Source organism: Balaenoptera ricei, chromosome 5 (genome assembly GCF_028023285.1).
Source record: "Balaenoptera ricei isolate mBalRic1 chromosome 5, mBalRic1.hap2, whole genome shotgun sequence".
In the NCBI taxonomy this organism is placed as follows: domain Eukaryota; kingdom Metazoa; phylum Chordata; class Mammalia; order Artiodactyla; family Balaenopteridae; genus Balaenoptera; species Balaenoptera ricei.
Genome location: NC_082643.1, coordinates 17,796,329 through 17,821,377, shown reverse-complemented (window position 1 = coordinate 17,821,377; position 25,049 = coordinate 17,796,329). Strand labels below are relative to the sequence as shown.

General features: G+C 35.6%; 1 protein-coding gene across 5 annotated transcripts in view; it reads left to right on the top strand.

Annotated features, from left to right (window-relative positions):
* The window catches only part of STPG2 (sperm tail PG-rich repeat containing 2), a 617,593-nt gene that overhangs the window by 196,050 nt on the left and 396,494 nt on the right, over positions 1 to 25,049 (top strand). For all 5 annotated transcript variants that reach the window (XM_059923912.1, XM_059923909.1, XM_059923910.1 and 2 more), the window contains one exon: positions 18,078 to 18,237. In XM_059923912.1, the coding sequence (XP_059779895.1) occupies positions 18,078 to 18,237 (160 nt within the window). The remainder of the gene's footprint in view (positions 1 to 18,077; positions 18,238 to 25,049) is intronic.

The following is a 25,049-nucleotide window of genomic DNA, read 5'->3' as shown; positions in this document are numbered from 1 at the left end:
CATGAGCACTTGAGATGAAATTGTATTCTGCTGTTTTTGGATGGAATGTCCTATAAATATCAAGTCCAACTTGTTTAATGTATCATTTAAAGCTTGGGTTTCCTTATTTGTTTTCATTTTGGATGATCTGTCCATAGGTGAAAATGGGGTGTTAAAGTCCCCTACTATGATTGTGGTACTGTCAATTTCCCCTTTTATGGCTCTTAGCATTTGCCTTATGTACTGAGGTGCTCCTATGTTGGATGCATAAATATTTACAACTGTTATATCTTCTTCTTGGATTGATCCCTTGATCACTATGTAGTGTTCTTCTTTGTCTCTTGTAATAGTCTTTATTTTTATGTCTATTTTGTTGGATATGAGAATTGCTACTCCAGATTTCTTTTGATTTCCATTTGTTAGGAATATCTTTTTCCATCCCCTGGTCTCTTGTAGGCAGCATATAAACGGGTCTTGTTTTTGTATCCATTCAGCCAGTCTGTGTCTTTTGGTTGGAGCATTTAATCCATTTACATTTAAGGTAGTTATGGATATGTATGTTCCTATGACCATTTTCTTAATTGTTTTGGGTTTGTTGTTGTAGGTCTCTTCCTTCTCTTGTGTTTCCTGCCTAGAGAAGTTCCTTTAGCATTTGTTGTAAAGCTGGTTTGCTGGTGCTGAATTCTCTTTGTGTTTGCTTGTCTGTAAAGGTTTTAATTTCTCTGTTGAATCTGAATGAGATCCTTGCTGGTTAGAGTAATCTTGGTTGTAGGTTTTTCCCTTTCATCATTTTAAATATGTCCTGCCACTCCCTTCTGGCTTGCAGAGTTTCTGCTGAAAGATCAGCTGTTAACCTTATGGGGATTCCCTTGTATGTTATTTGTTGCTTTTCCCTTGCTGCTTTTAATATTTTTTGTTTGTATTTAATTTTTGGTACTTTGATTAATATGTGTCTTGCCGTGTTTCTCCTTGGATTTATCCTGTATGGGACTCTCTGCACTTCCTGGAGTTGATTGACTTTCCTTTCCCATATTAGGGAAGTTTTCAAATATAATCTCTTGAAATGTTTTCTCAGTCCCTTTCTTTTTCTCTTCTTTTTCTGGTACCCCTATAATTCAAATGTTGGTGCGTTTAATATTGTCCTAGTGTTCTCTGAGACTGTCTTCAATTTTTTCATTCTTTTTTCTTTATTCTGCTCTGTGGTAGTTATTTGAACCATTTTATCTTCCAAGTCATTTATCTGTTCTTCTGCCACAGTCATTCTGCTATTGATTCCTTCTAGAGAATTTTTAATTTCATTTATTGTGTTGTTCGTCATTGTTTGTTTGCTCTTTAGTTCTTCTAGGTCCTTGTTAAACGTTTCTTGTATTTTCTCCACTCTATTTCCAGGATTTTGGATCATTTTTACTATCATTACTCTGAGTTCTTTTTCAGGTAGGCTGCCTATTTCCTCTTCATTTGTTTGGTCTGGTGGGTTTTTACCTTGCTCCTTCATCTGCTGTGTGCTTCTCTGTCTTCTCATTTTGCTTCTCTTACTGTGTTTGGGGTCTCCTTTTTGCAGGCTGCAGGTTCGTAGTTCCTGTTGTTTTTAGTGTCTGTGACCAGTGGGTAAGGTTGGTTCGATGGGTTGTGTAGGCTTCCTCGTGGAGGGGACTGGTGCCTGTGTTCTGGTGGATGATGCTGGATCTTGTCTTTCTCGTGGGCAGGACCACATCCGGTGATGTGTTTTGGGGTGTCTGTGAACTTAGTATGATTTTAGGCACCCTCTGTGATAATGGGTGGGGTTGTGTTCCTATCTTGCTAGTTGTTTGGCATAGGTGTCCAGCACTGTAGCTTGCTGGTCATTGAGTGGAGCTGGGTCTTAGTGTTGAGATGGAGGTCTCTGGGAGAGCTTCGCCGTTTGATATTACGTGAAGCAAGAGGTCTCTGGTGGACCAATGTCCTGAACTTGGCTCTCCCACCTCAGAGGCACAGGCCTGACACCCGGCCAGAGCACCAAGACCCTGTCAGCCACATGGCTCAGAAGGAAAGGGGGAAAAAAGGCAAGAAAGAAAGAAAAATAAATAAATAAAAATTATTAAAATAAAAAATTTAAAGAAATTATTAAAAATATAAAAAATTAAAAAGTAATAAAAAGGAAGAAAGAAAGAAAGAAGTGAGCAACCAAACCAAAAAACACATCCACCAATGATAACAAGTGCTAAAGACTCTACTAAAAAAAAAAAAATACAGACAGCACCCTAGGACCAATGGTAAAAACAAAGCTATACAGACAAAATCACACAAAGAAGCATACACATATACACTCACAAAAAGAGAAAAAGGAAAAAAAATATATCTATGTATAAAAAAAAAAAAGAGAGTAATCAAATCACTAAACAAATCTACCAAAAATAATAAACTCTAAATACTAAGATAAATACTGAATACTAAATGCTAGTAAACTCTAAACTCTAAAAACTAAGATAAACATAAAACCAGAAACAAATTAGATGCAGAAAGCAACCCCCAAGTCTACAGCTGCTCCCAATGTCCACTGCCTCAATTTTGGGGTGATTCGTTGTCTATTCAGGTATTCCAGAGATGCATGCTACATCAGGTTGATTGTGGAGATTTAATCCGCTGCCCCTGAGGCTGCTGGGAGAGATTTCCCTTTCTCTTCTTTGTTCGCACAGCTCCTGGGGTTCAGCTTTGGATTTGGCCCCGCCTCTGCATGTAGGTCGCCTGAGGGCCTCTGTTCCCCACTCAGACAGGATGGGGTTAAAGTAGCAGCTGATTAGGGGCTCTGGCTCACTCAGGCGGGGGTGAGGGAGGGGTATGGAATGCAGGGTGAGCCTGTGGTGGCAGAGGCCGGCATGACGTTGTACCAGCGTGAGGTGTGCTGTGTGTTCTCCCAGGGAAGTTGTCGCTGGATCACGGGACCCTGGCAGTGGTGGGCTGCACAGGCTTCTGGGAGGGGAGGTGTGGATAGTGACCTGTGCTCGCACACAGGCTTCTTGGTGGCGGCAGCAGCAACGTTAGCATTTCATGCCTGTCTCTGGGGTCCGTGCTGAAAGCTGCGACTCGCACCCATTTCTGTAGCTCATTTAGGCAGTTCTCTGAATCCCCTCTCCTTGCACACCCCGAAACAATGGCCTCTTGCCTTTTAGGCAAGCCCAGACTTTTTCCCGGACTCCCTCTCAGCTAGCTGTGGTGCACTAGCCCCCTTCAGGCTGTGTTCACACAGCCAACCCCAGTCCTCTCCCTGGGATCTGAACTCCGAATCCCGAACCTCATCTCCCAGCCCCCCCACGCCCCAGTGGGTGAGCAGACAAGCCTCTCAGGCTGGTGAGTGCTGGTCAGCACCGATCCTCTGTGTGGGAATCTCTTTACTTTGCCCTCTGCACCCCTGTTGCTGCACTCTCCTCTGTGTCTCTGAAGCTTCCCCCCCCCCACCCCCATCTCTGCCAGTGAAGGAGCTTCCTAGTGTGTGGAAACTTTTCCTCATTCACAGCTCCCTCCCAGAGGTGCAGGTCCCATCCCTATTCTTTTGTCTCTGTTTTTCCTTTTTTCTTTTGCCCTACCCAGGTACGTGGGGAGTTTCTTGCCTTTTGGGAAGTCTGAGGTCTTCTGCCAGAGTTCAGTAGGCATTCTGTAGGAGTTGTTCCACATGTAGATGTATTTCTGATGTATCTGTGAGGAAGAAGGTAATCTCCACATCTTACTCCTCCGCCATCTTGAAGGTCTCTCCACACACCATTTTAAATCTTTGGTTTAGGAAATATTTCAAACCTCTGGAAACAGAGAATAACAGAATAAGACTTTCACACTTACCATCCTGTCCTATCAATCTCACATGCTGCCATACATTTTAAACATCTCAAATAAGGAAAAAACAATCTAAACCCACTATACATCAACATTTAGGGTTTGTGGCTTTCTTTTAACCCTGCTTACTATGGAATTGAGTTATGGTTGATCATCTAAGCTACCGCTGTCATTTAAGTTGATTTGTATTTATATTGATCAACTTTAAATGACTAGTAGGCATTTTTCTAGAGCAACTCTGCCAGATTAAATTCCTACCATCCCTTCACCTCCCCAGCCTATTTTTTTAAGTACTTTGAACCTGTGGAGTTCCTGGAAAACTACAGTGCTAAGCACTACTAACAGAATATTTTCTCTCTATCCCTGACTATAATGTTTTGCTTTTATGATGGTTGTTCCTACAAATGCCATGTCCAGTGGCTGGTTTCCCTATTGTCTATTGGTTACTTGTATAACTTGAGAGGGACAAGTTTCAAATAGTTATAGGAACATAAGTTGGTTACTTTTCTTATAAAGCAACATTTTTATTAAAGATTTAAATGTTAAATTGAAGAAAAATTTGGATTAAAAAATAATCCTTGATTCCAAAGGGCTTTTTGAACCAAGCATGAAATAGGAACTATAAAATAGAAACATCAGGTAAATGCAACTTCAAGAAGTTGAACACTTTACTATAGCAAAACTAAATAAAAAGTACTCCAAAACACCTTATTGGAAATAAAGAAAGCTCTGAAAATTTCCAAACCATATAACAGATGCTATAAATACAAAGGGCAAATTATAAGCTAGGAATAATATTTTAAACACTTATGGAAGACAAAGCGTCGTTTTTTTTTTAATATGCAAGAGTTTATAAAACAAAGCAAAAGGATGAAGAACTCAATTACAAAGTGAGGTATAAATATCTAATAGATCCTTGAAAAGCTGCTCAGATTCACTTGAAATTAAGAAATACAGTTTTTTAAAAAGGAAATATATTTTCTCATTTGGAAGATTTTAAAAAAGATAATAGTGTTGTCAAGGGTAGGGGAAACACATACACTATTCGGAGAGCTTAAGTTGATAAAACCTTTCTGAAGCTACTTGATAATTTCAACCAAAGGTTAAATTATGCATATCCCTTGCCTTAACAATTCAGTTTTTCTGGAATTTATTTTATAGACATTTGCATAGAAGTACATAAAATATACATGTTTTCATTTATTATGTCACTGTCTGTAACAATGCAAAAGTGGACATGAATTAAGTGATCATCAATAAAGACTGGCTAAAGTACTACAGTAGAATAATATGGGAGTGATCTTTGGCAAGTGGGACTGTGCAGGTTAGTGGGAGAGGGACTTTCTTTTTTACTTTATATTTCAAACTTTTACAGTGAGAACATTATTTAAAATTCAGGAATGTAGTGATTGGCAAGGGAAAATAAAACAATACCTGATTGTATCAAAGATTGCATCAAGGATGAGCCATACATTATCAAACAGTTTGTGTGATATAGGTTTTAGGTCTCTGAGCCAGGAACAGACAGTGGAGGCAGGATACAGCATCTCTTCTCTGTTTATGAGAATTGGTATTATTTATTTCAAGTAAACAAAGTAAGTATTGTCTACCAATCTTTGTTTGCTATTCAGGACCATATGATTTAAGTTATCAGATATTCCTCTTCTCTTCTGGTTTATTGACTTTTTAAATTCATTTTGCTTTTATTTTATTATATTTTTCTTTCTTTTCTATATATGCCATAAGTTCCCTGGAAAATTTGGAGTGACTTCATGAGAGATGATAATCAGATGCTTTTCCAAACTGAAATCACAAACTTTTATTTCTCTTACACTTGTCTTCTTTTTCACATGCTTTTGTATGTGCTTAGTTGACCTCCTCTTTTATTGTACAGGTATTAATATGGACTATGGATTTTACAAATCAGAAATTTAGGCTTCTCAAGGTAGTCATATCTTTAAGGTATTGAAAATATTTGTGTTTCACAAAACTAGAACCTGGGACTAGAAAATTTACATTTTCTTTTTTTTTTATTTTTCTTTTTTAAAATTAATTAATTAATTTATTTATTTATTTATTTATGGCTGTGTTGGGTCTTCGTTTCTGTGCGAGGGCTTTCTCCAGTTGCGGCAAGCGGGGGCCACTCTTCATCGTGGTGCGCGGGCCTCTCACTATAGCGGCCTCTCCTGTTGGGGAGCACAGGCTCCAGACGCGCAGGCTCAGTAATTGTGGCTCACGGGCCCAGCTGCTCCGCGGCATGTGGGATCTTCCCAGACCAGGGCTCGAACCCGTGTCCCCTGCATTGGCAGGCAGATTCTCAACCACTGCGCCACCAGGGAAGCCCTACATTTTCTTTAATATATTAAAATGTAGATTCCCAGTAACTATAACAAAGACACTTAAAATTGTTCAATAAGTGATACCCTAAAATGCATGGGAAAGCTTAAAACAATATTATTTTAGCATGACACTTCCTCAGTAATGTTAATAAATGATAGAGGCTTTTGTGCTGTTTTATCTTTTTATGTCTAATATAGATACTTGTTAAATTTGACCCATAAGCAAGTTACAATACCATGTCAGTGTTTGTACATTTTGTCATGTGAAATAGATACACTGATTTTTTTTAAACTGCATGTTCTAAAATTAAATTTATTTATGACATTGAAGAATATATTACTTTCAAATAGTATTTGTAGTAGTTATTTGGGAAAAAATCAAGTGCTACCTAAATACATGAGATATTAGGAACTTAAAATTTATAATGAAATATAATAATTACTAAATGTTGTTCAAGTAGTGCTCACCTATGTGCCTGGCACTCTGTATTGCACATATATTAACTCATTTATCCTTATCAGAACACTAACAGATGGGAACTATCATTCTTATACCTATTTTATGGATGAGGAAATTTTGACACATGATTTACCCATAGTCATATGGTTAGCAAAAATACCAAACCAGGGCTTGACCTCACACAACACAGCTTCAGAGTCCATAATCTTTACTGCTGATGTATACTAAGGCCAGTGCTTAGTAAAGACTCAGTAAATTTTTGTTTGTAGCCTATAAGGTAGGGTAGCATTTATTTATTGATTGATTGATTGATTTAACATCTTTATTGGAGTATAATTGCTTTACAATTGTGTGTTAGGGTAGAATTTAAAAATAGTATCACTTAAGTAGCATTTTCTTTATAGGGGAAACAGTGTATCAAATTCTTTAAAAGAAGGGAAAGGAAGAAATAAGGATATTAACATTTTTATTTTAGATGATCATTTTCTTGACTCCTCATGAAATTAAATAATATTTTGGATGTATTTATATGACTGTAATCTTTATATCACGACTCTGGAAAATAGCAATAGCACCCTTGAGGCCCTTTCATCTAATTTTAATTTTGCTTGTTTTGTTTCTTTATCTACTCAATCAACAAACATCTAGTGTTACTAAGAAATGTGCTACTAAATTTGTCACCAAATATAAGATAACCTGAGCAATTGTTTAGTGTCACATAAGCACCATAGATCTGGAAGAAGACAGAATATTTAAAATATATTTCATTAATCAGGAAAGATATTTATAGGAACGTTAGGGGAGAATAATTGGGCTTCCAGAATTTCAGATGTATCATTTGTCTTTTGACATTGAGATCTACAACTGATGTGTCATAAAATGTTATTTTTGTGTATGGTTAACATTACCAGAGCTCCTTATCTCACCTTCTCTCTCTCTGTCTAGACAATCTTTATTTCCTATTCTGTACCTTCTTTTTCTTAGTCACCTTGCTTTCTCTTCTCTCTTTTCATCTTTTTCATAGTTTATTCCCCTCTCTCATCATCTTTACTCTTCTCTGTCTAGATATAACCGTAATTATTTTTGGAGTAGGTAATGGGATGCTAAGATATTTATAGCTTATCGGAAGTCAGCCTGGATCATTCTGCCCACTCTTAGCTTGCTATGGATGGTGGAGGCAACTTCCAAACATGAATAGTTCTATGACTCGTCTACTGCCAATCTCATAAGAAGAGAAGAGAAAAAGACATGTTTCCTGCACAGTGACCCGCTAAATATTTCTGAACATGACCTTCAGCATGCATTATGGTGGGAGGGGTTTGGATGAGTGGGTGAGATCTTTGAGGGCCTTCGTGAAGCTAATAATAAGGTTATGAATACAACCCAGCAATTCTGACTTCAAGTTCTAAGGTATTTCAGTAGCACTACCTTGAAATGATTCCTCTTTTTATACAATGGGTAATCCTTGCCATACTGAGCATAAGTAGATGATAATAAGGGTTATATGATTTCACAAAGTTTAAACATAACAAATTGATTGGATTCTTTCTTTCTTTTTTTGGCCATTCCCTGCGGCATGTGGGATCTTAGTTCCCCGACCAGGGATCGAACCCATGCCCCCTGCATTGGGAGCTTGGAGTCTTAACCACTGGACTGCCAGGGAAGTCCCAGGACTCTTTCTTTTAGATATTTCTCTAGGGTTAATGAACAATTTTCACAACTCTGTTATTCAAATTACACTTCCCTCACAAATCACATTCAGATTTTACCTCTTGTAAGTTTTCTAAGTTTATCAAGATGATTTTTAGTGTCTTATCCAAATCTGTTCAACTGGCTCTGGGAGCAATTATGTTCTTTTTAAAGAATCATTTACATTAACTTTCTTCCCTTTCACATTCAAGTTATAAAATAATTTACTTTTGGATTTTTGTTGAATTGATAAAACTGAAGAAAATGGTATCTTGTCAGTCAGAGCTAGTATAACTAGTAATAATCTATGCTTTTTCCATAACTCAGTAGCATTAGCATTTACAGGAAGAGAAAGGCCATTTCTATTCACATGTTTTACTTTAATCTGATGAGATATACATTTTTTTCTGTAAAACCAGTGTCAAAGGTAATCATGAAAAGCTCAAGCATCAAAAGTAAAAGTCTACTTTTTTGATAGCAAAGAGAAAGAAATATATCTCACATAAAATATTAATCAAATTTAACTACCTGGAGACACACTGTAATGATTTTGCGAAAGTTAGTCCGTGATCAGTTTGAATGGAAATATCCATACTTCTGCATCATTGCTGAGATTATAAATTACATTTGTCTTTGCCAGAAACTGGAGCATCTTTAGGGAAAGCAGTATACTTGAACAGTTTTACACAACAGACATTTTATAAAGAACTGCTTATATGTGAGGCAAATTTAAGCACTGTAGGGGTTGAAAATACTTTCGTGGCATAGTGTCAGCCCTACTTTTATGGGGAAACTCAGTGGTAAGGCCACACATGAGAGGGAAAGCTTCGAGGTAGACAGATGCTCATAGATTCATTCACTCATTCATTAGCCCATATATCTACTCATTGATTAAAAAAATGTTCATTGATCACTTACTGTGTGCCAGGCACTTGCCATCATTGAGGATACAATGATGAACAAAACAGATGCTTCCTGAACCTTCAAGAAGCTTACCTTTCTATGGGAATGAATGATATTAAAAAAATAATTAAAGACTTGTTTAATTGCAAATGTAACAATGGCTACAAAGTTAAGAGCTGTGTGTTCTGAAAGCCTATTGCAAGAGCAAATGGATTCAGGGAAGATTTGAGACCCAAAGGATGAGCAAGAATTAGACAACAAATTTAATAAGCCATGGGTCAAAATAGCTTTTTATATAGTCTAATATCCCGGTAGTATTCTAGAAATGAGTTAATTTTTTATGGTTCTAGTGCCCTCAAAGGCAGCTATTATGACTAAGATTACTAGCTGCCTACCCCGTCTTTATTCTTTTTCTTTCTTTCTAACAGAACCCAATTTTATTTAGAAGAACAACATTCCCAGGTAAAACAACTACTTAAAGTTCCCTTATAGCTATAGAATGGTTATTTGACACAGTTTTAACCAATGGGAAGAAAGCAAAAGTTACTGGTTTGGCTTCTAGGAAAGTTCCTCTTGGAAAGTGTTTCAGCTGTTAAACACAATTTTTGCCTTTTGTCCTTTCTCTTCATTTCCGAAATGAGAATGCTATGGCTAAAATCTTGAGAACGTTAGGATGAGGGTCACAATCTAAGTATGGTAAAACAGAAAGCATGAAATGGCCTAGATTCCCAGTGTTATTGGGGATCCCCTAGGCTCCTGTATTCCTACTGTCAGTTTTCTTTAATTTGAGAGAATAAAAGAAAAATTAATCTGCAAATACGTAGGGTACATAGAATCCTATCTGCGGAAACCTTGCCTTCCTTCTCATCAGGTGGCTTTATTCTCTTTCTGCTCTTATATTGACAAAGAAAGAAATATTCAAGTAGATATGGTGTATTTGTTTAATGTATAATGTATAATGCTTTTTATATGTTCATGTGTTTATATAAACTATAAGTAATAGAAGAATTAAAAAATAGAGGATATCAATTCTAGCTAGAGCGATCAAGAATGCTTCATGGACGATGTTCCATTTTAACTGAGCTTTAAAATTGTAAAACTGCCTTCACAATTTAAAAAGGCTTTGCATACCAAGGAGAATCTCCTGAATTTTTTCCCATAGACACTCAGGAGCCAATGAATGCTTCCAGCAGATGTCTGTCATGTTTCAGTACAATAACTTATTTGCTACTGGGATGCCAGTGATTTGAGACTGAAAGACGTAAAGGTTAAAGAGGCAGTTAATACAGTTGTCAAGTAGTATTGTAGAGCACTTACCAGGATCTTTTTGGTAGTAAAGGAAAGAGAGCATTGATTTTTAGATATGGGGGAGAAGGGTGAAGAAACGTGAGAGCCAGCTTTCTATTTTCAGTCCTTGCTAGATGAGGAATTATTGTAGGCAGGTGAGAAAGGATTGATGGTTAGGTAGTTGGGGAAGGGAAGATAATGAGTTTTATCTTAAGACTACGTGAGAATAATGATGTGGAAATGTACAGAAAACAACTAGAAATTTGTGATTTAAATGTGAATTGTATAATGTTATGTTGGAGAAATCAGGTGAAATTAATGGTTTTATTGCCTACATGATTTTGTCCATCAGCAGTTTTTGTTATTCTTTACTGGGCCTTGAAGTATCATGGTATAGCTGACAATTGTAGTTTCTTTCGTAAATCAGCATTAGGATAAAGGGTCTTTTTCACTGTGCTGGGAGAATACAGAAAATGAAATCCATACTTCCTATTTTTGACTATCACTTACAATTAACATTATGTCACATCTATATTAAAATATTTTTATTTCTAAAATAACATTCTTTTCTAAGTCATATATTTAAAGAGGTATATGTTTAGAATGATGAATATTAGGAATGCTGAAAAATGGCAAGGGTAACATGTTTGTAATTACAATTTGCAATATGCAGAACAAAGATAATTTGATTATCATCTAAGATGCCTTTCTTCTCTGTAAATCCAAAATTAAACAACTTGGGTAAACATATTGGTAAATTGCTTTAATCAAAGTTTTCTGCATATTCAGCCAAACTTCACTACATTTATGGCCTATAATTTTTTTCACCATATATATTTGATTAAAGATTTTGATTTGAAGCTTTGATTGAAAGTATCCTTCAAGTCTTCTTAAGTTACTTCATTAAGTTGACAAGCTTCATCATAAAAGAAGCTCGAAGTGACTTTTTAATAATTATGTATTTGGGATTTTAAACTAAAATTTTAGACCAGAATATACTTAGCTATGAAATAACAGCTAGAATGAGTTACCCCCCAAATAAATAAATTTTAGCCCAAATCATAGTTAATGATTTACTAAATCATGCTACCTAGCATTGTGTGTGTGTGTGTGTTATGTGTGTATACATATATACCTTACTGGAAGCAGAAATGGAAGAACAGTTATTTCTTGTAAGAAGTAGTTCTGGTTTAGTTGCCTAGGATGTTAACTCTCGTAAAGTATATGAATTTCTCTCACATAGCTATTATTATTAGACCTGCTATATCGCTGTGGACTCGTCCTGCTGGTGAGAGTTTGTCTACTAAGCACAGGAAGACTGAGATTCCACTCTGCCTTTGTGGCTCTGCATCCTCTTCATGTTGCCCTTCTGAGTTTTTGGTTGAGTGCCTGAGGGTCTCTTTTTTCTCCCAGGAAGTCCTACCCTTTACAAATTTTCAGCTTACTCTTTAGCTTCCTGTGGCATTCGGGTTCAAGACTTGGCAAATATCTTGAGAAAGAGGCTTGTACTCTGTTGCCAGCCCTTGTTCTAGTGTGACTTTGGCCCCTAAGCATCAGAAGACTGCAAATTTTATTCTGTCTCTTCAACCCAGACTTCTGTTCTTTTGCCTGTTCTAGCACACAGCAAATAGTCCATCATAAAGAACCAGTAATGAATTTGGTCTCCCCTAGTCTTCAGTCCCTTATGATAGACTGTGTGACCTTTGAAAGCTCCACTAGTTCTTCTTTTCCTTAGAACAGTCTGTCTGCCTATGAAAAACCTAATCTTTAGCTCTTGCCCTGACTTGCTAAGTGCCCATTTAGAAGAGAGCAGCTTGCAGTGTAAACTCACATTAGAAGGGCTTTCCCCATTTTTGAATTTAGTACATAAAATCCTCTTTGCTTTCACAGATCTCTTATATCTTTAAAATTATGATTTTAACATTTTACCATTTTTGAAAAGTAACAATGATTTATCAAAACCTACTCATTGGTGGAAATGCTGGAATAGCTACTTTAATTACAAATAAAACACGTTAAGACAAAATGCGATTTAGAAATAAACAGTCACTCTCACTTAACATTTTTAAAAATTTAATTTACCATAATAATATGATAATTAAAAATTTTTATGCACAGCTCCACAAATATATACAGCAAATATTGACAAAACTACAGTGAGAAACGGACAAATTCAAAAATAAAAATAAACCTATTTTATTTATCTGTATAGATCTATCTTTAAAAGACAGAATAGAGTTGACCACCCTGTGATGTTACTGATCAAGAAAAAAATGAGAAATGGCAAAAATAACAAATATCAAAAATGTAAAGAAGGACATTTCTGCAGATTCTTGAAGCAATGAACAGATAATTTTTTTTTCTTAATAAATTTGAAAACTCAAGACAACATGGACAACAGTCCTTACTAAAGAAAAATGTAATCCAGAGTTAATATATTATCTAAAATGTCTATTTTTCAACCAAAACTTATTAGATATGCAAATATCAGGTAAGTACATTTCATACTCAGGGGGAGTATAAGAAACCTACTCTGGTAAGATTAGACATCGTATCAAACAGATGAAGATTTCAAAGCAGCCACCATAAATATATTCAAAGAATCAAGGGAACTTATGTTTAAATAACTGAAGTAAAATATACTGAGTTAGACGATAGGAAATCTCAAAAAAGAAATAGAAACAAGCAGGCAAGCAAGCAAAAGAAACAAAAAAGAATTCCAAAATTATAAAGTACAATAATGCACATGAAAAATTCACCAGCTGGACTCAATAGCAGATTTGAGATGACAGAAGACAGAATCAGTGAACTAAATAATAGCTCGATAGAAACCATTAAATCTGAAGAAAAAAGAAAAAAAGATTGAACAAAATGAACAGTTTCAGAGACCTTTGGGTCAATGTCACATATTCCAACATATATGTAATGATAGTCTCAGAAGGGGAGGTGAGAAAGAAAGGAGCAGAAAAAACATTTGAAGAAAAGATAGCTGAAAACTTTCCAAAATTAATGAAAAACATGAATATACAAGTCCAGGAACTTCAGTGAACTGCTAAGTAAGATAACTATAAAGAGAACACACTCTTAGACATATCATAGTCAAACTGCTGAAAACCAAAACAAAGAGAACATCTTGAAAGTGAAAAACAATTTATTACATACAGTGGAAATAATATGATCATGAACTTCTCATCAGAAATAATGGAGGCTGGGACTTCCCTGGTGGTCCAGTAATAAAGAATCTGCCTTACGGTGTGGGGGACATGGGTTCGATCCCCAGCTGGGGAACTAAGATCCCACATGCCACAGGGCAACTAAGCCTGCATGCCACAACTACTGAGCTTACGTGCCTCAACTTGAGAGCCTGTGTGCTGCAAACTACAGAGCCCACGCACTCTGGAACCTGCACGCCACAACTACTGAGCCCAGGCACCCTGCAGCCCGCATGCCACAACTAGAGAAGAGAAAACCTGCACGCCACAACTAGAGAGAAGCCCACACACTGCAACAAAGAGCCCGCTTGCCTCAACGAAGATCCCACATGCAGCAGCTAAGACCTGACGCAACCAAAAAAAAAAAAAAACTTAAAAAAAAAGAAAGAATGTAATGGAGGCCAAAAATCAGTGAAATGACATATTCATAATGCTGAGAGAAAAGCAAGTCAACCAAGAATTCTATATCCAGTGAAAGTATCATTAAAAAATGAAATGTGAAGTAAAGACATCCCTAAGTCCTTTACCGTAGCATGGTAAAAGGAAAATTTATTTTGAGGCTAAAACTTGAGTTCAGTCTTTATTTGCATTGTGCATACATCTTGGGAGACAACTCAGTGATCAAATGCTCCATTTCTTGCTGGGCCTGGGGGGTTTAATTGTTGGTGTTTGGTAATTAGAGTTTTGGAAGATAAGAGCATACATGCAGTTTAATATGTTCAAGGTTAGAGAGTATATGAAATTTCACATGTCAAAATGGCAGGGAACAGGGATGGGAAAAATACTGAATTTTTTGAAATGAGGAGCTGGTCTTTGGGGCTCCAGGTCAGTTAGGCTTGGATTTTAAGTGGTTAATATAAGGGTTCTGGGCATGGGGAATTGTGCATGGGCTTCAACTCAACTTAACATGGTTGAATAAAACCACAGAGTATGGGAAAATGTTTTTCCAGAATACAAACAGGATGACCTGCCTTCCTTTGAAGTTGGTTGCCACCAGTGATTTTTTTTTTTTTTTTACTGCCTGATTCACTGTCTTCATGTGATTCCCAGCAACTTAACTACTTTGGATTTTGTTGTTGTTGTTTGTTTGTTTGGGGCTTAAAATACTCAGAGCTTTCCTTTCAAATATCCTGTTGGTATCTTTCTGCAGGAAAGGGAGTTATCACTGAGGGTTTCATGTAGTCCCACAACTAATAGAAATAATAATGCTAATAATGATGATGATGGCATTGAAAGCAAATACTAGTGCCTGTATCAGGTATGTTGATCTGAACAAACAGACTCCCAGATATTTCTCCAGCTAAGATGAGTTTATCTGAGATCAGCAGAGAATTGCAGTTTGGTGTCTGCAACCATGGTGAGCCACGTGCAAGTCCCTGCAGGGCAAGGGAAGGAGAACACTTTTACAGAAAGGAAAAGGGAAGTTAGGAGGGCTATAGAAAACAAGAGTCCATGGCATTTCATTGGCTGAGTCCTTGCCAGGAAAGAAGAGGGCCTTTCTTCTTCCTCTTGGGCTCTGCTGTTGTCCCATGGTTTGAGAGCTCTCCCTCCTGATCTTCTGACTATATTTAATTGAGGTTTTTGTTTATTAATTTGTTTACAGATACCATTCTAAGAATTTTGCATACATCAATTATTTTAATTCTATGATTATTTATGTCATCTTTAGGTAGGGTCCTGGTTTTCCAGATGAAGAGGTCAAGACACCTTAGACTTAACTTTAATTTGCATTGAGACATAGCTTTTATTTCATCATTTTATGGCATTTTCCCTCAGTCTCTAATTGCTCTTTCAGTTTGTCCTCCCACTGTTGCCTCTGGGAACATAACTGCTAGCTCTATCAGTGCCACCACTAGAATAGAATTTTTTTAAAAATTCAGCTTCTTTAAACTAAAAAATAAATAAAATAAATCTAAAATGGAATTTTTAATGTTCTGTGTCTTTTTGAATAACTGGCTGCCAGTTGAAAGGCTGGCATTTGAGACTGTGACCTAGATTCATGTCCTAGCTTTTTAAAATTAGACCAGGAAGATGAGAGTCAGGTGATTTTGGCTTTTATGCTGGGACTCAGATTCTGCTGCAAAGCATGTGGAATTTCCCAAACACAGGAACAGGATTCAAGTACTGGGTTAAAAAAAAGGTGTGAGAAATGTCTATTATATCCACTCATCATGTGCCTTCTCTGTTTTCTGTGATGTACAAAGGATCACCAACAGAAATTTGATGATCTTATCTATACACACTATTTTTCCCTGAAATGGTATGTAAAGTACTATATATAGGTATTGTTTAAGTTATTGCTTTTAAACAGGGTTTCAGATTTGTCTTACTAATCCTAGGAATTAATTAATGCCTAGAAAATTTATTTGACATATTAACCTCTTGGTCAGATAAAATGAGAGTTGAAGATGAGTTAAGAAGAGCCTAGAAACATCAGTAAAGGACACAGGTAGGGAATAAGTTTTCAGAGAAGCATAAAAATGCTATAAAAAGATGTGGTCATGATGAGGGTAGTATATTTTCACTTGGTAGAGGAGCCAGTGAATCTAATGAAATTTAAGGTAGCTAGTTTGATGAAGTTTTCTAGAGGGGAACACACTATTGTTGAAGAAAACTGATCGCTTGTGCAGTTACTTACTTTTTCTTCAAGCCATTAAAAAAGAAAAAAAAAAAAAAAAGGTTCCTGTGTGGCAGCAGCGAAACCCGTCAGTCATATCTAGGCTAGGCACTGGAAGAGGGACTAGATGTTGACTCCAGGCAGGGTGCTAAGGGAAGCAAGAACAATAACAGCTTCTGATAAGAAAACGAAAATGCTTAGTAGGGATAATCAAGATCTTTGTAAAGCTTTCCTAAATACTCTGAGTACATTGTGTACTCATGATTTCTTTGTGCTTTTGTGCTCTCTTCTGCTTTCCCTTCACATACCACAGAAGCAGCCCCGAAAGGTCCAAAAGTCATCTTTGGAGCTATTGCTTCTATGGCTTATCCTCCGCCTACCTTTACTAAATGTACTCCTAATGCAGACAAGAAGCAAACAGCTGTTGACATTTCTTAGTTGACTTATAGATTGTGGCATTTGTGTTTGACACAGTACTTAAACCAGAAACATGGGGTTTCATGTAAGAATCTCCTCCGCTAGTCATGATCAGTACTTTTACCATATTTAGGGATTCTTTGGAAGTGGGAGATAATGTTGTTGGCTTGTGCTTGAGGGTGATAATAGGGATATAAGGAACAAGAGAACGTATGTTTTATAAAGTATAGCTCCTAGGTGGACTTCAAAAGTTTGCTTTCTCAGTATCCAAATTTGTTTGAATTATTTGAAACATTAAAATTCTTCTCTTTTGGTCTAGACCCTGATTGTTCAGTCTTGTTTTTTACGTTGAAATTAGCTTTTGTAGAATAGTAAGATTAGCTAACCCTTTTGTAGAATCAGGAACTAATCTAAGTATTTTACTTGTTTTAACTCATTTAATCCTCACAGCAACCCAATGACATACGATATAAATTTTATAGTTTCCCCACTTACAGATGAGGACACGGCGGATCACAGAGGTTAAGTAGCTCTCTTAGGGTCCCACAACAAGTAAGGAGCAGATATGTGGACCCAAAGAAGTCTAGTGCTAGAGTCTCTACCCTTAGCCACAATACAAGTCTCCTGCCTACGAGAAAATCATTAAAACTTAAAGTTTGGTCTTTATACATAATACAGATGAACAGATTTGTTATATATATAATATGTTATGTTTTAAAATAATTTGAAGAAAATGAGTTCTATAAGTTTCCATTGAGGTAATTAGCTAATGGTTTCCAGGCATTAATTGTGCAACAAATATATGATATTTTTGATTTAATTTAGTTTAGAATTATTATTGTGGTTATTAATATCCGTGTGGTTTACGTTGATTAAAAATGTTAATATAACTGTAGAGCACATAAAGAGCCATAAGTGATGAAAGGGGAAGCCTTTTAACTTAATTGAAATCTATTAAAATGAAATAAGCAGTCTCATTTGTAGAATAAGTAAGGTGTGCTCACATAGGACAGTTAAGCAGGAATAGTTTTGCTGCTTAAGAAAACAAATAACCACTGCTCTCATTTCTGTATAAAATTTGATCTTCATTATGAAATTTGAAAATTAGAGTTTGATCTATATTATGAAGGCTATTTTTTTTAAGAATGTGAACCTATACTTCATAATTCTGTTCATTTTATCTTAAATTTTTGACAAGTGAATTTAAGGAGGGCATAGGTTTAGGGATACTCTTTTAAATTTCTATTTTTAATGGCTAATTAAAGAAAATTTTCATATTTTCTATTACCATTGCTTAGTGTGACATATGCTATATGTTTTTGGAAATTTTTTATATGTTTATGCTAGTCCATTGAAATTTGTTTCAGGATGTTCCAGCACCAGGCACCTATGATGTTCAAAAATCATATGAGATGTCTCAAGTTCAGCATAAGTACATGCCACCTCGTAGTTTGGTGGCTAGAATAAAACATGCCTCGTTTCTTAGCACAACTCCTCGGTGCCTGGACAAAATGAATGATGGGCCAGGTAAGTGTAGACTGTCTTTTTAAAGAAATGGGAACAAAATCTAAGGTTTCCTTATTAAAATAGACAATTGTAAACATACATTTACATTTATCATGTCTCTTTTAAGTGTGCAGGACAAAAAAATAACCGCTTATTTAGTGAAAGGTTTTAGATGTTTTTTCAACTGTAAGAAGATTTGTTTGGAGTTTTATGTCTTTTAATGTTACCAAAGACAATTTTACTAATTTTACTAGAGCTAATGTCATATCCTATTAGAGAAAAAAACCAAACTCTTAATATGCTATAGTTGTTAGAGGAGAAATAACTACTGATGTGGAAGATCAGTTGTATACAAGATATATATCATGCCAGTCTCATGGCATTATTTTAATTTCCCTCAAGTATTAAGAAAGCAGCTATATAAAAGGTAAACATTTATTTGAGGGGTTGAAATTCCAAAAATAATTTTGATTTTTAAAATTGGGATTAGTTCAGCTACTAGTAATGGCATTTTTGTACTAAAATAGAATGAAATAACTTTCCCTGATAATGAAAATGAACCGGTAAGTAGATTATTTCACACAAGAGAATTAGATAAAGAATAGGAACAAGAGTTTTCAACAGCAGTTTACAAATGTATTGCCACTAAATAACCAAACTGTTGTAATGAATCTTTTTTTCTTTTTTTTAAAGTTACCTCGTATCCTTTTTTTTTTTTTTTTAATTTTGGGTTTATTTATTTATTTATTTATTTATGGCTGTGTTGGGTCTTCGTTTCTGTGCGAGGGCTTTCTCTAGTTGCGGCAAGCGGGGGCCACTCTTCATCGCGGTGCGCGGGCCTCTCACTATTGTGGCCTCTCTTGTTGAGGAGCACAGGCTTCAGATGCGCAGGCTCAGTAATTGTGGCTCACGGGCCTAGTTGCTCCGCGGCTTGTGGGATCTTCCCAGACCAGGGCTCGAACCCGTGTCCCCTGCACCGGCAGGCAGATTCTCAACCACCGCGCCAGCAGGGAAGCCCTGTAATGAATCTTTATGAGACTATGAAGAGAAAAAATGAAACAGAATGGAGTTTTTAAATGAAAAATCAAAGCGGAAGAATACTATGGGTCAAGCAAATAAGAATACTTGGGAGACCCTGAGATCCATAGAGACTTGCTTTATTTTTCACTGTCTTTCAGGAATCAAGTATATTACCAACTTAAAGTTCCATTTTAAGTCCAAATTTAGCTTTTCTTATTTTCTTTTTCTTCTCTTGAGTTATTGTACCATTGTTGATTTTGTCAGGTTTTAGCTTTGTTTTGAAGTAGAGTTCAAATTCCTTTACTATGTCTCTGACCACACTCATTATGTGGTCACCCAGAAGTGGTGCAGGGAAATTAGTTCTTTGAAGTTCAGGTACTATCACTGTCACCGTGACCAAGCACAATCAATCAAGTAACAATATCTATTCCAGAGTCTCTTAAAGTAGATTAGATTGATCTTCATATTTTCTGAAGATTTTTTTTCTCTTTGCCTTTACTCTCGTCTCCATAAAAATTATTATAGATGCAATGCATAGTAAGAGCTTCAGTTAAGTTCCAGAATTGGCACTCTGACTTTTCATTGCTTCAGTATTTAGCCTAGGGCAAGTAAATTCACTAATTGTTTCATTAGTTTCTATTTTACAAAATTGAGATAATATTTGCCACCTACTTGGCTCTCATGAGAATACTAAAGATTAATAAGACTGTATTTCAAAGTCATTTTCAGAACCGCTGAAGCTCCTTAAAAGTATAAAATCTTATTATAATATGAAACATGTTTCTTCTTAATGCCAAGCCAACACTAGCTTCTGAAAGAATTTGGGACAGGGAAATATCTCCATTATGAAGACATATTATTTGGAAGTCAAAGACATATGGACTGTCAAAGTCACTATACAACTGTAAATTAGCCAGCTTGCTAAATGAAAAGAGTTTATCACAATTAGCCAATACTTCATTAAGTTTGCCATCCTGCATCTTAAAGTAGCCTATAATTCAGATAAATGATAGCAGAAATCCCACATGCCTCTATAATCAACACATTAGAGAAAAACATATGGACTTCTGAAGCTATTACCTGATGCGATGATTATGAAATCTGATTTCCTCTGACATATGTAGATACTGTGATAATTATAGAATTCATTCTTTTGAACTTAATCTGCTATCTTAAGGTATACAGTCCAAAATATGTCTCTAACATAGATTTAATAGGTGACCAGGGCCAATTTAATTAATATCCATGCTTTGTTTTGGTAATTGAAGATTAACTTCTGTTTGTCCTGTTACATTGATCCAATCAAGGAAAAAAAGTCAGGTGTGATATTATCAACTCTCTAAATAGATTCCTCTTTTTTTGTTAATTTTCATTTAGGTTAGGTTTTTTTATTGATCAATATGACAAACAATTCTTGATTCTAAAATGAGAATAGGGCTTCCCTGGTGGCACAGTGGTTAAAAATCCACCTGCCAATCCAGGGAACATGGGCTTGAGCCCTGGTCTGGGAAGATCCCACATGCTGCCAAGCAACTAAGCTGGTGTGCTACAACTACTGAGCCTGTGCTCTAGAGCCCACGAGCCACAACTACTGAGCCCGTGTGTCACAACTACTGAAGCCTGTGCACCTAGAGCCCGTACTCCACAACAAGACAAGCCACTGCAATGAGAAGCCCGTGCACCGCAAAGAAGAGTAGCCCCCACTCACCACAGCTAGAGGAAGCCCGTGCGCAGCAATGAAGACCCAACGCAGCCATAAATAAATAAATAAATAAATAAAAATAAAATGAGAATAGCCCATTTATATTTACAGTTCTTAATACCATTTAACTTTTGCTGGGTACAACTAGTATGTTAAGTCTTTTGATTTTTTTAAAAAAATAATTGTTATATAATCAAAAGGTACAGTGATAATAGTTCTATTGGTTATATGCTTTGTGTCAATGTTTATCCTATGAATGATCTCCTTTATTATCATATCTTCTTAGAAATAAAATAAGAAAAAAGTGGGTTTTTTTAACCCTATTTTGTCATTTAAATATTGGTAATTTTGTTAAACCTTAATACCAGTGAGAAGAGCCTTTTTGGGTTTTATGTCAAATTATTTACAAGCCAGATAAAATTATTTTCTGTTATTATGTGTGTGTGCATGTATATGTACGAAACTATAAGATTGTTTGAATTAGTTTGTAGAGCCTGATATGCTTATTTGTTCCTTGAGTCATGACATAACTAAGAAGAATTGAGTGCTTTGCCTTGCAGAACTTAAAGAGCATGTATATTGTTATCTTTCTACCTAGAATAGAATAATAGGCAAGTTAAAATTGGTTACTGACTGTCGTATATTTGTAGGTAACAGTGTCAAGAACTGAGGTTGATAAATGACCCAAGTTATGAGTTTGGTTGATATACGAATAGTATTCTTCTCATGGGACTCATATACTTAATAGGACATTCAATCACTCAACATTTTATAGCTCTGTATTTATTTCAAATTGTCTTAGAACTTTTATTAACAGTATTGAGGTGATTTTATTTTATTCAAATGAAGTCTGCAGATATTTAAGAAGTGTAAAACTCATTTTCATTAGTCTAAATTAAAGAGGGAAGTAGTATATTTGCAATCAGTATACCATATACCGTTAAATGTTGTGTAACCAATAAAAACACATTTGAATCATTTAATGAAGACATTATTAAATGAGGTCTGTCACGTTTTAAGCAATCTACTCTTATGCACCAAGTTTTTTTTTTTTAACATCTTTATTGGAGTATAATTGCTTTACAATGGTGTGTTAGTTTCTGCTTTATAACAAAGTGAATCAGTTATACATATACATATATCCCCATATCTCTTCCCACTTGCGTGTCCCTCCCTCCCACCCTCCCTATCCCACCCCTCTAGGTGGTCACAAAGCACCGAGCTGATCTCCCTGTGCTATGCGGCTGCTTCCCACTAGCTATCTATTTTACATTTGGTAGTGTATATATGTACATGCCACTCTCTAACTTTGTCCCAGCTTACCCTTCCCCCTCCCCGTGTCCTCAAGTCCATTCTGTAGTAGGTCTGCATCTTTATTCCCATCTTACCCCTAGGTTCTTCATAACCATTTTTTTTTTTTTTTTTTTTTAGATTCCATATATATGTGTTAGCATACAGTATTTGTTTTTCTCTTTCTGACTTACTTCACTCTGTTTGACAGACTCTAGGTCCATCCACCTCACTACAAATAACTCAATTTCGTTTCTTTTTATGGCAGAGTAATATCCCATTGTATATATGTGCCACATTTTCTTTATCCATTCATCTGTCGATGGACACTTAGGTTGCTTCCATGTCCTGGCTATTGTAAATAGAGCTGCAGTGAACACTGTATGCACCAAGTTTTAATTCATGGACATGTAAATGACTTTGTGATTGATCTAGCTCAGGTAAAGTAAAATTGTTAAGTGGAAAAGAATTAAACATTACTTTATCTCTCATAGTGATCTGTTTTGGACATTTAGAGGAGAAAAATACTCAGCAAATTTAAAAAGAAAATGAATGAAAACTTTGAGAGTGTGGAAAATTGGGCACTCCTACATTGTGGTGGAAGTATAAGTTGATATCAGTGATTGTCAAGGGCAGGCTGGCAGAATGTTTCAAATATACATGCCATTTAACCCTAAAATTCTCCTTCTGGGATTACCCTAAAAATTAATTAATACTATGTCCAAAGTTTTAAGCATCAAGTATATTCATCCAAGAATACTAATAATGAAGTTTTTAATGTCCTAAATGAAAGAAAAATGGGGTTTAGTTAACTCTGATGTAAAAACTGAATAGAGTTCTATGAAAAATTTTAAAATGGTATATATTGCTTAAACCTGATAACAAGATAGGATTCATTTGCCCAATCATTTAACAAATATGCACTGAGAGCCTCTTATGTATTAGCAGTGTTCCAAGGACTTGTGATAGAGCAGTGAACAAAATATAAACGTTGTTTCATAGAGCAAAGTTTTAGGATGGAGACATTTAATAAATGAATGAAGAAATAGATCAATAGATTGATAGATGAGGGAAGGAAGAGAAAGAAAAAGAATGAATACTAGGTGGCTATAAATGCTATGGAGAAAAATAAGAGAAAAGGAGGATTGGGAGTTCATTGTGGGTTCTTCATCAGTTTCAAAAAATGTTATTGGTGAAGACCTCACTTAGAAAATGATCTGTGATTAAACAGCTTTAGGCTTGTAAAAGATTGTGTTTTGCTTTTCAGTTTTTAATTGTTTTCTCTATATGAACATACACTGCTTTATAGTAAGTAAAAATGATCTTAAGATTTTTAAATAAAAAACAGTTGAAATTTAAAGCATAATTTTAATTAAAATCAAATATTTAAGTGAATGATTAAGCAATACATAGCATATAATACAACATTTGTAGGCTGAACATAACAAGTACTGAGACCTATTTTATGTAGAAAGTATAGATCATTTCTAATGAAAATAACATTGTGATTTCTGCATCACATTCCCACAGGAAATTATTTTAGGAAACAAATATAATTCATCTTAGAAGTTAATTGAACATATCCCATGAAGATATTTTTGTTCACCTTTTCAATAAACATAAGCAATACCTTTGATATAAAAATCAGTGTAGTGTGAAAACTAATTATTTACTCTATTTTCTCAGTGGCTTGTAATATAGATTCAGAAATACTATGGAGTTTATGAAAATGCAGTTCATCCCACTTGCCGAGTGCTGTTAACCTATTGCAATAAATATGTAATTTTTTGGTTGTTTTTCTTTAGCTTCTAGAAATGCATTTGGGCTGTTAAAATGCAAGATAATTCTGAGTATAGGCAAAAATTGATCAGATCAATTTTGGAGACTGGTTGATTTTATATCATTATTAAAAATGGTGGAAATTTTATCATTGAAAATGGGCTAACTTTATTAGTTTTCAATCTCAAGTTATTTTTGTTTCTTTGGTCACTTCATATATATTTAAAGTAAATTCTTCTTATTTATGCATAATTTGAGAAAGATCAATTTATTAATAAGTATGTCTAATAGGTAAAATTACCCTATATGTAGTATACAGAATACTAGTTTTCTGAGTTATTCACTTTTTGTGTAGTAAAGAATCTTTGAAGACTATGGGAAAAGCTTAATCTGAGGAGAGATCAACTATTTTGGGTGGGGTGGGGGGCAGGAAAGAACTGATGCAAAATATTTTAGAATATAAAGGATAACAGAATCAAAGTCTGAAGTAGAGTGGTAGCCTTAAAACAGAAAATGGACTTTGTTTATTGAAGGGGGAGGTAAGTTGTAAAGAATAACTGAAAATATATAGATCTTATATAGAGAGAGAATACAGGTATACTTCTTTTTTCTGTACTTTGCATTATTGCACTTGGCAGAAACTGCATTTTTTACAAATTGCAGGTTTGTGGCAACCCTGCGTCGAGCAAGACTATCCATACCATTTTCCCAACAACATTTGCTCACTTCCTGTCTCTGTGTCACATTTTGGTAATTCTTGCAATACTTCAAGATTTTGCATTATTATTATGTTTGTTATGGTGATTTGTAGTCAGTGATCTTTGATGTTATTATTGTAGTTGTTTGGGGGCACCATCAACTGCACCCATACAAGATGGCAAACTTAACTGGTAAATTACGTGTTCTGACTGCTCCTCCGACTTGCAGTTCCCTGTCTCTCTCCCTCTTTCAGGCCTCCCTATTCCCGGATACACAACAATATTGAAACGAGGCCAATTAATAACCCTACAATGGCCTATAAGTGTTCAAGTAAAAGGAAATA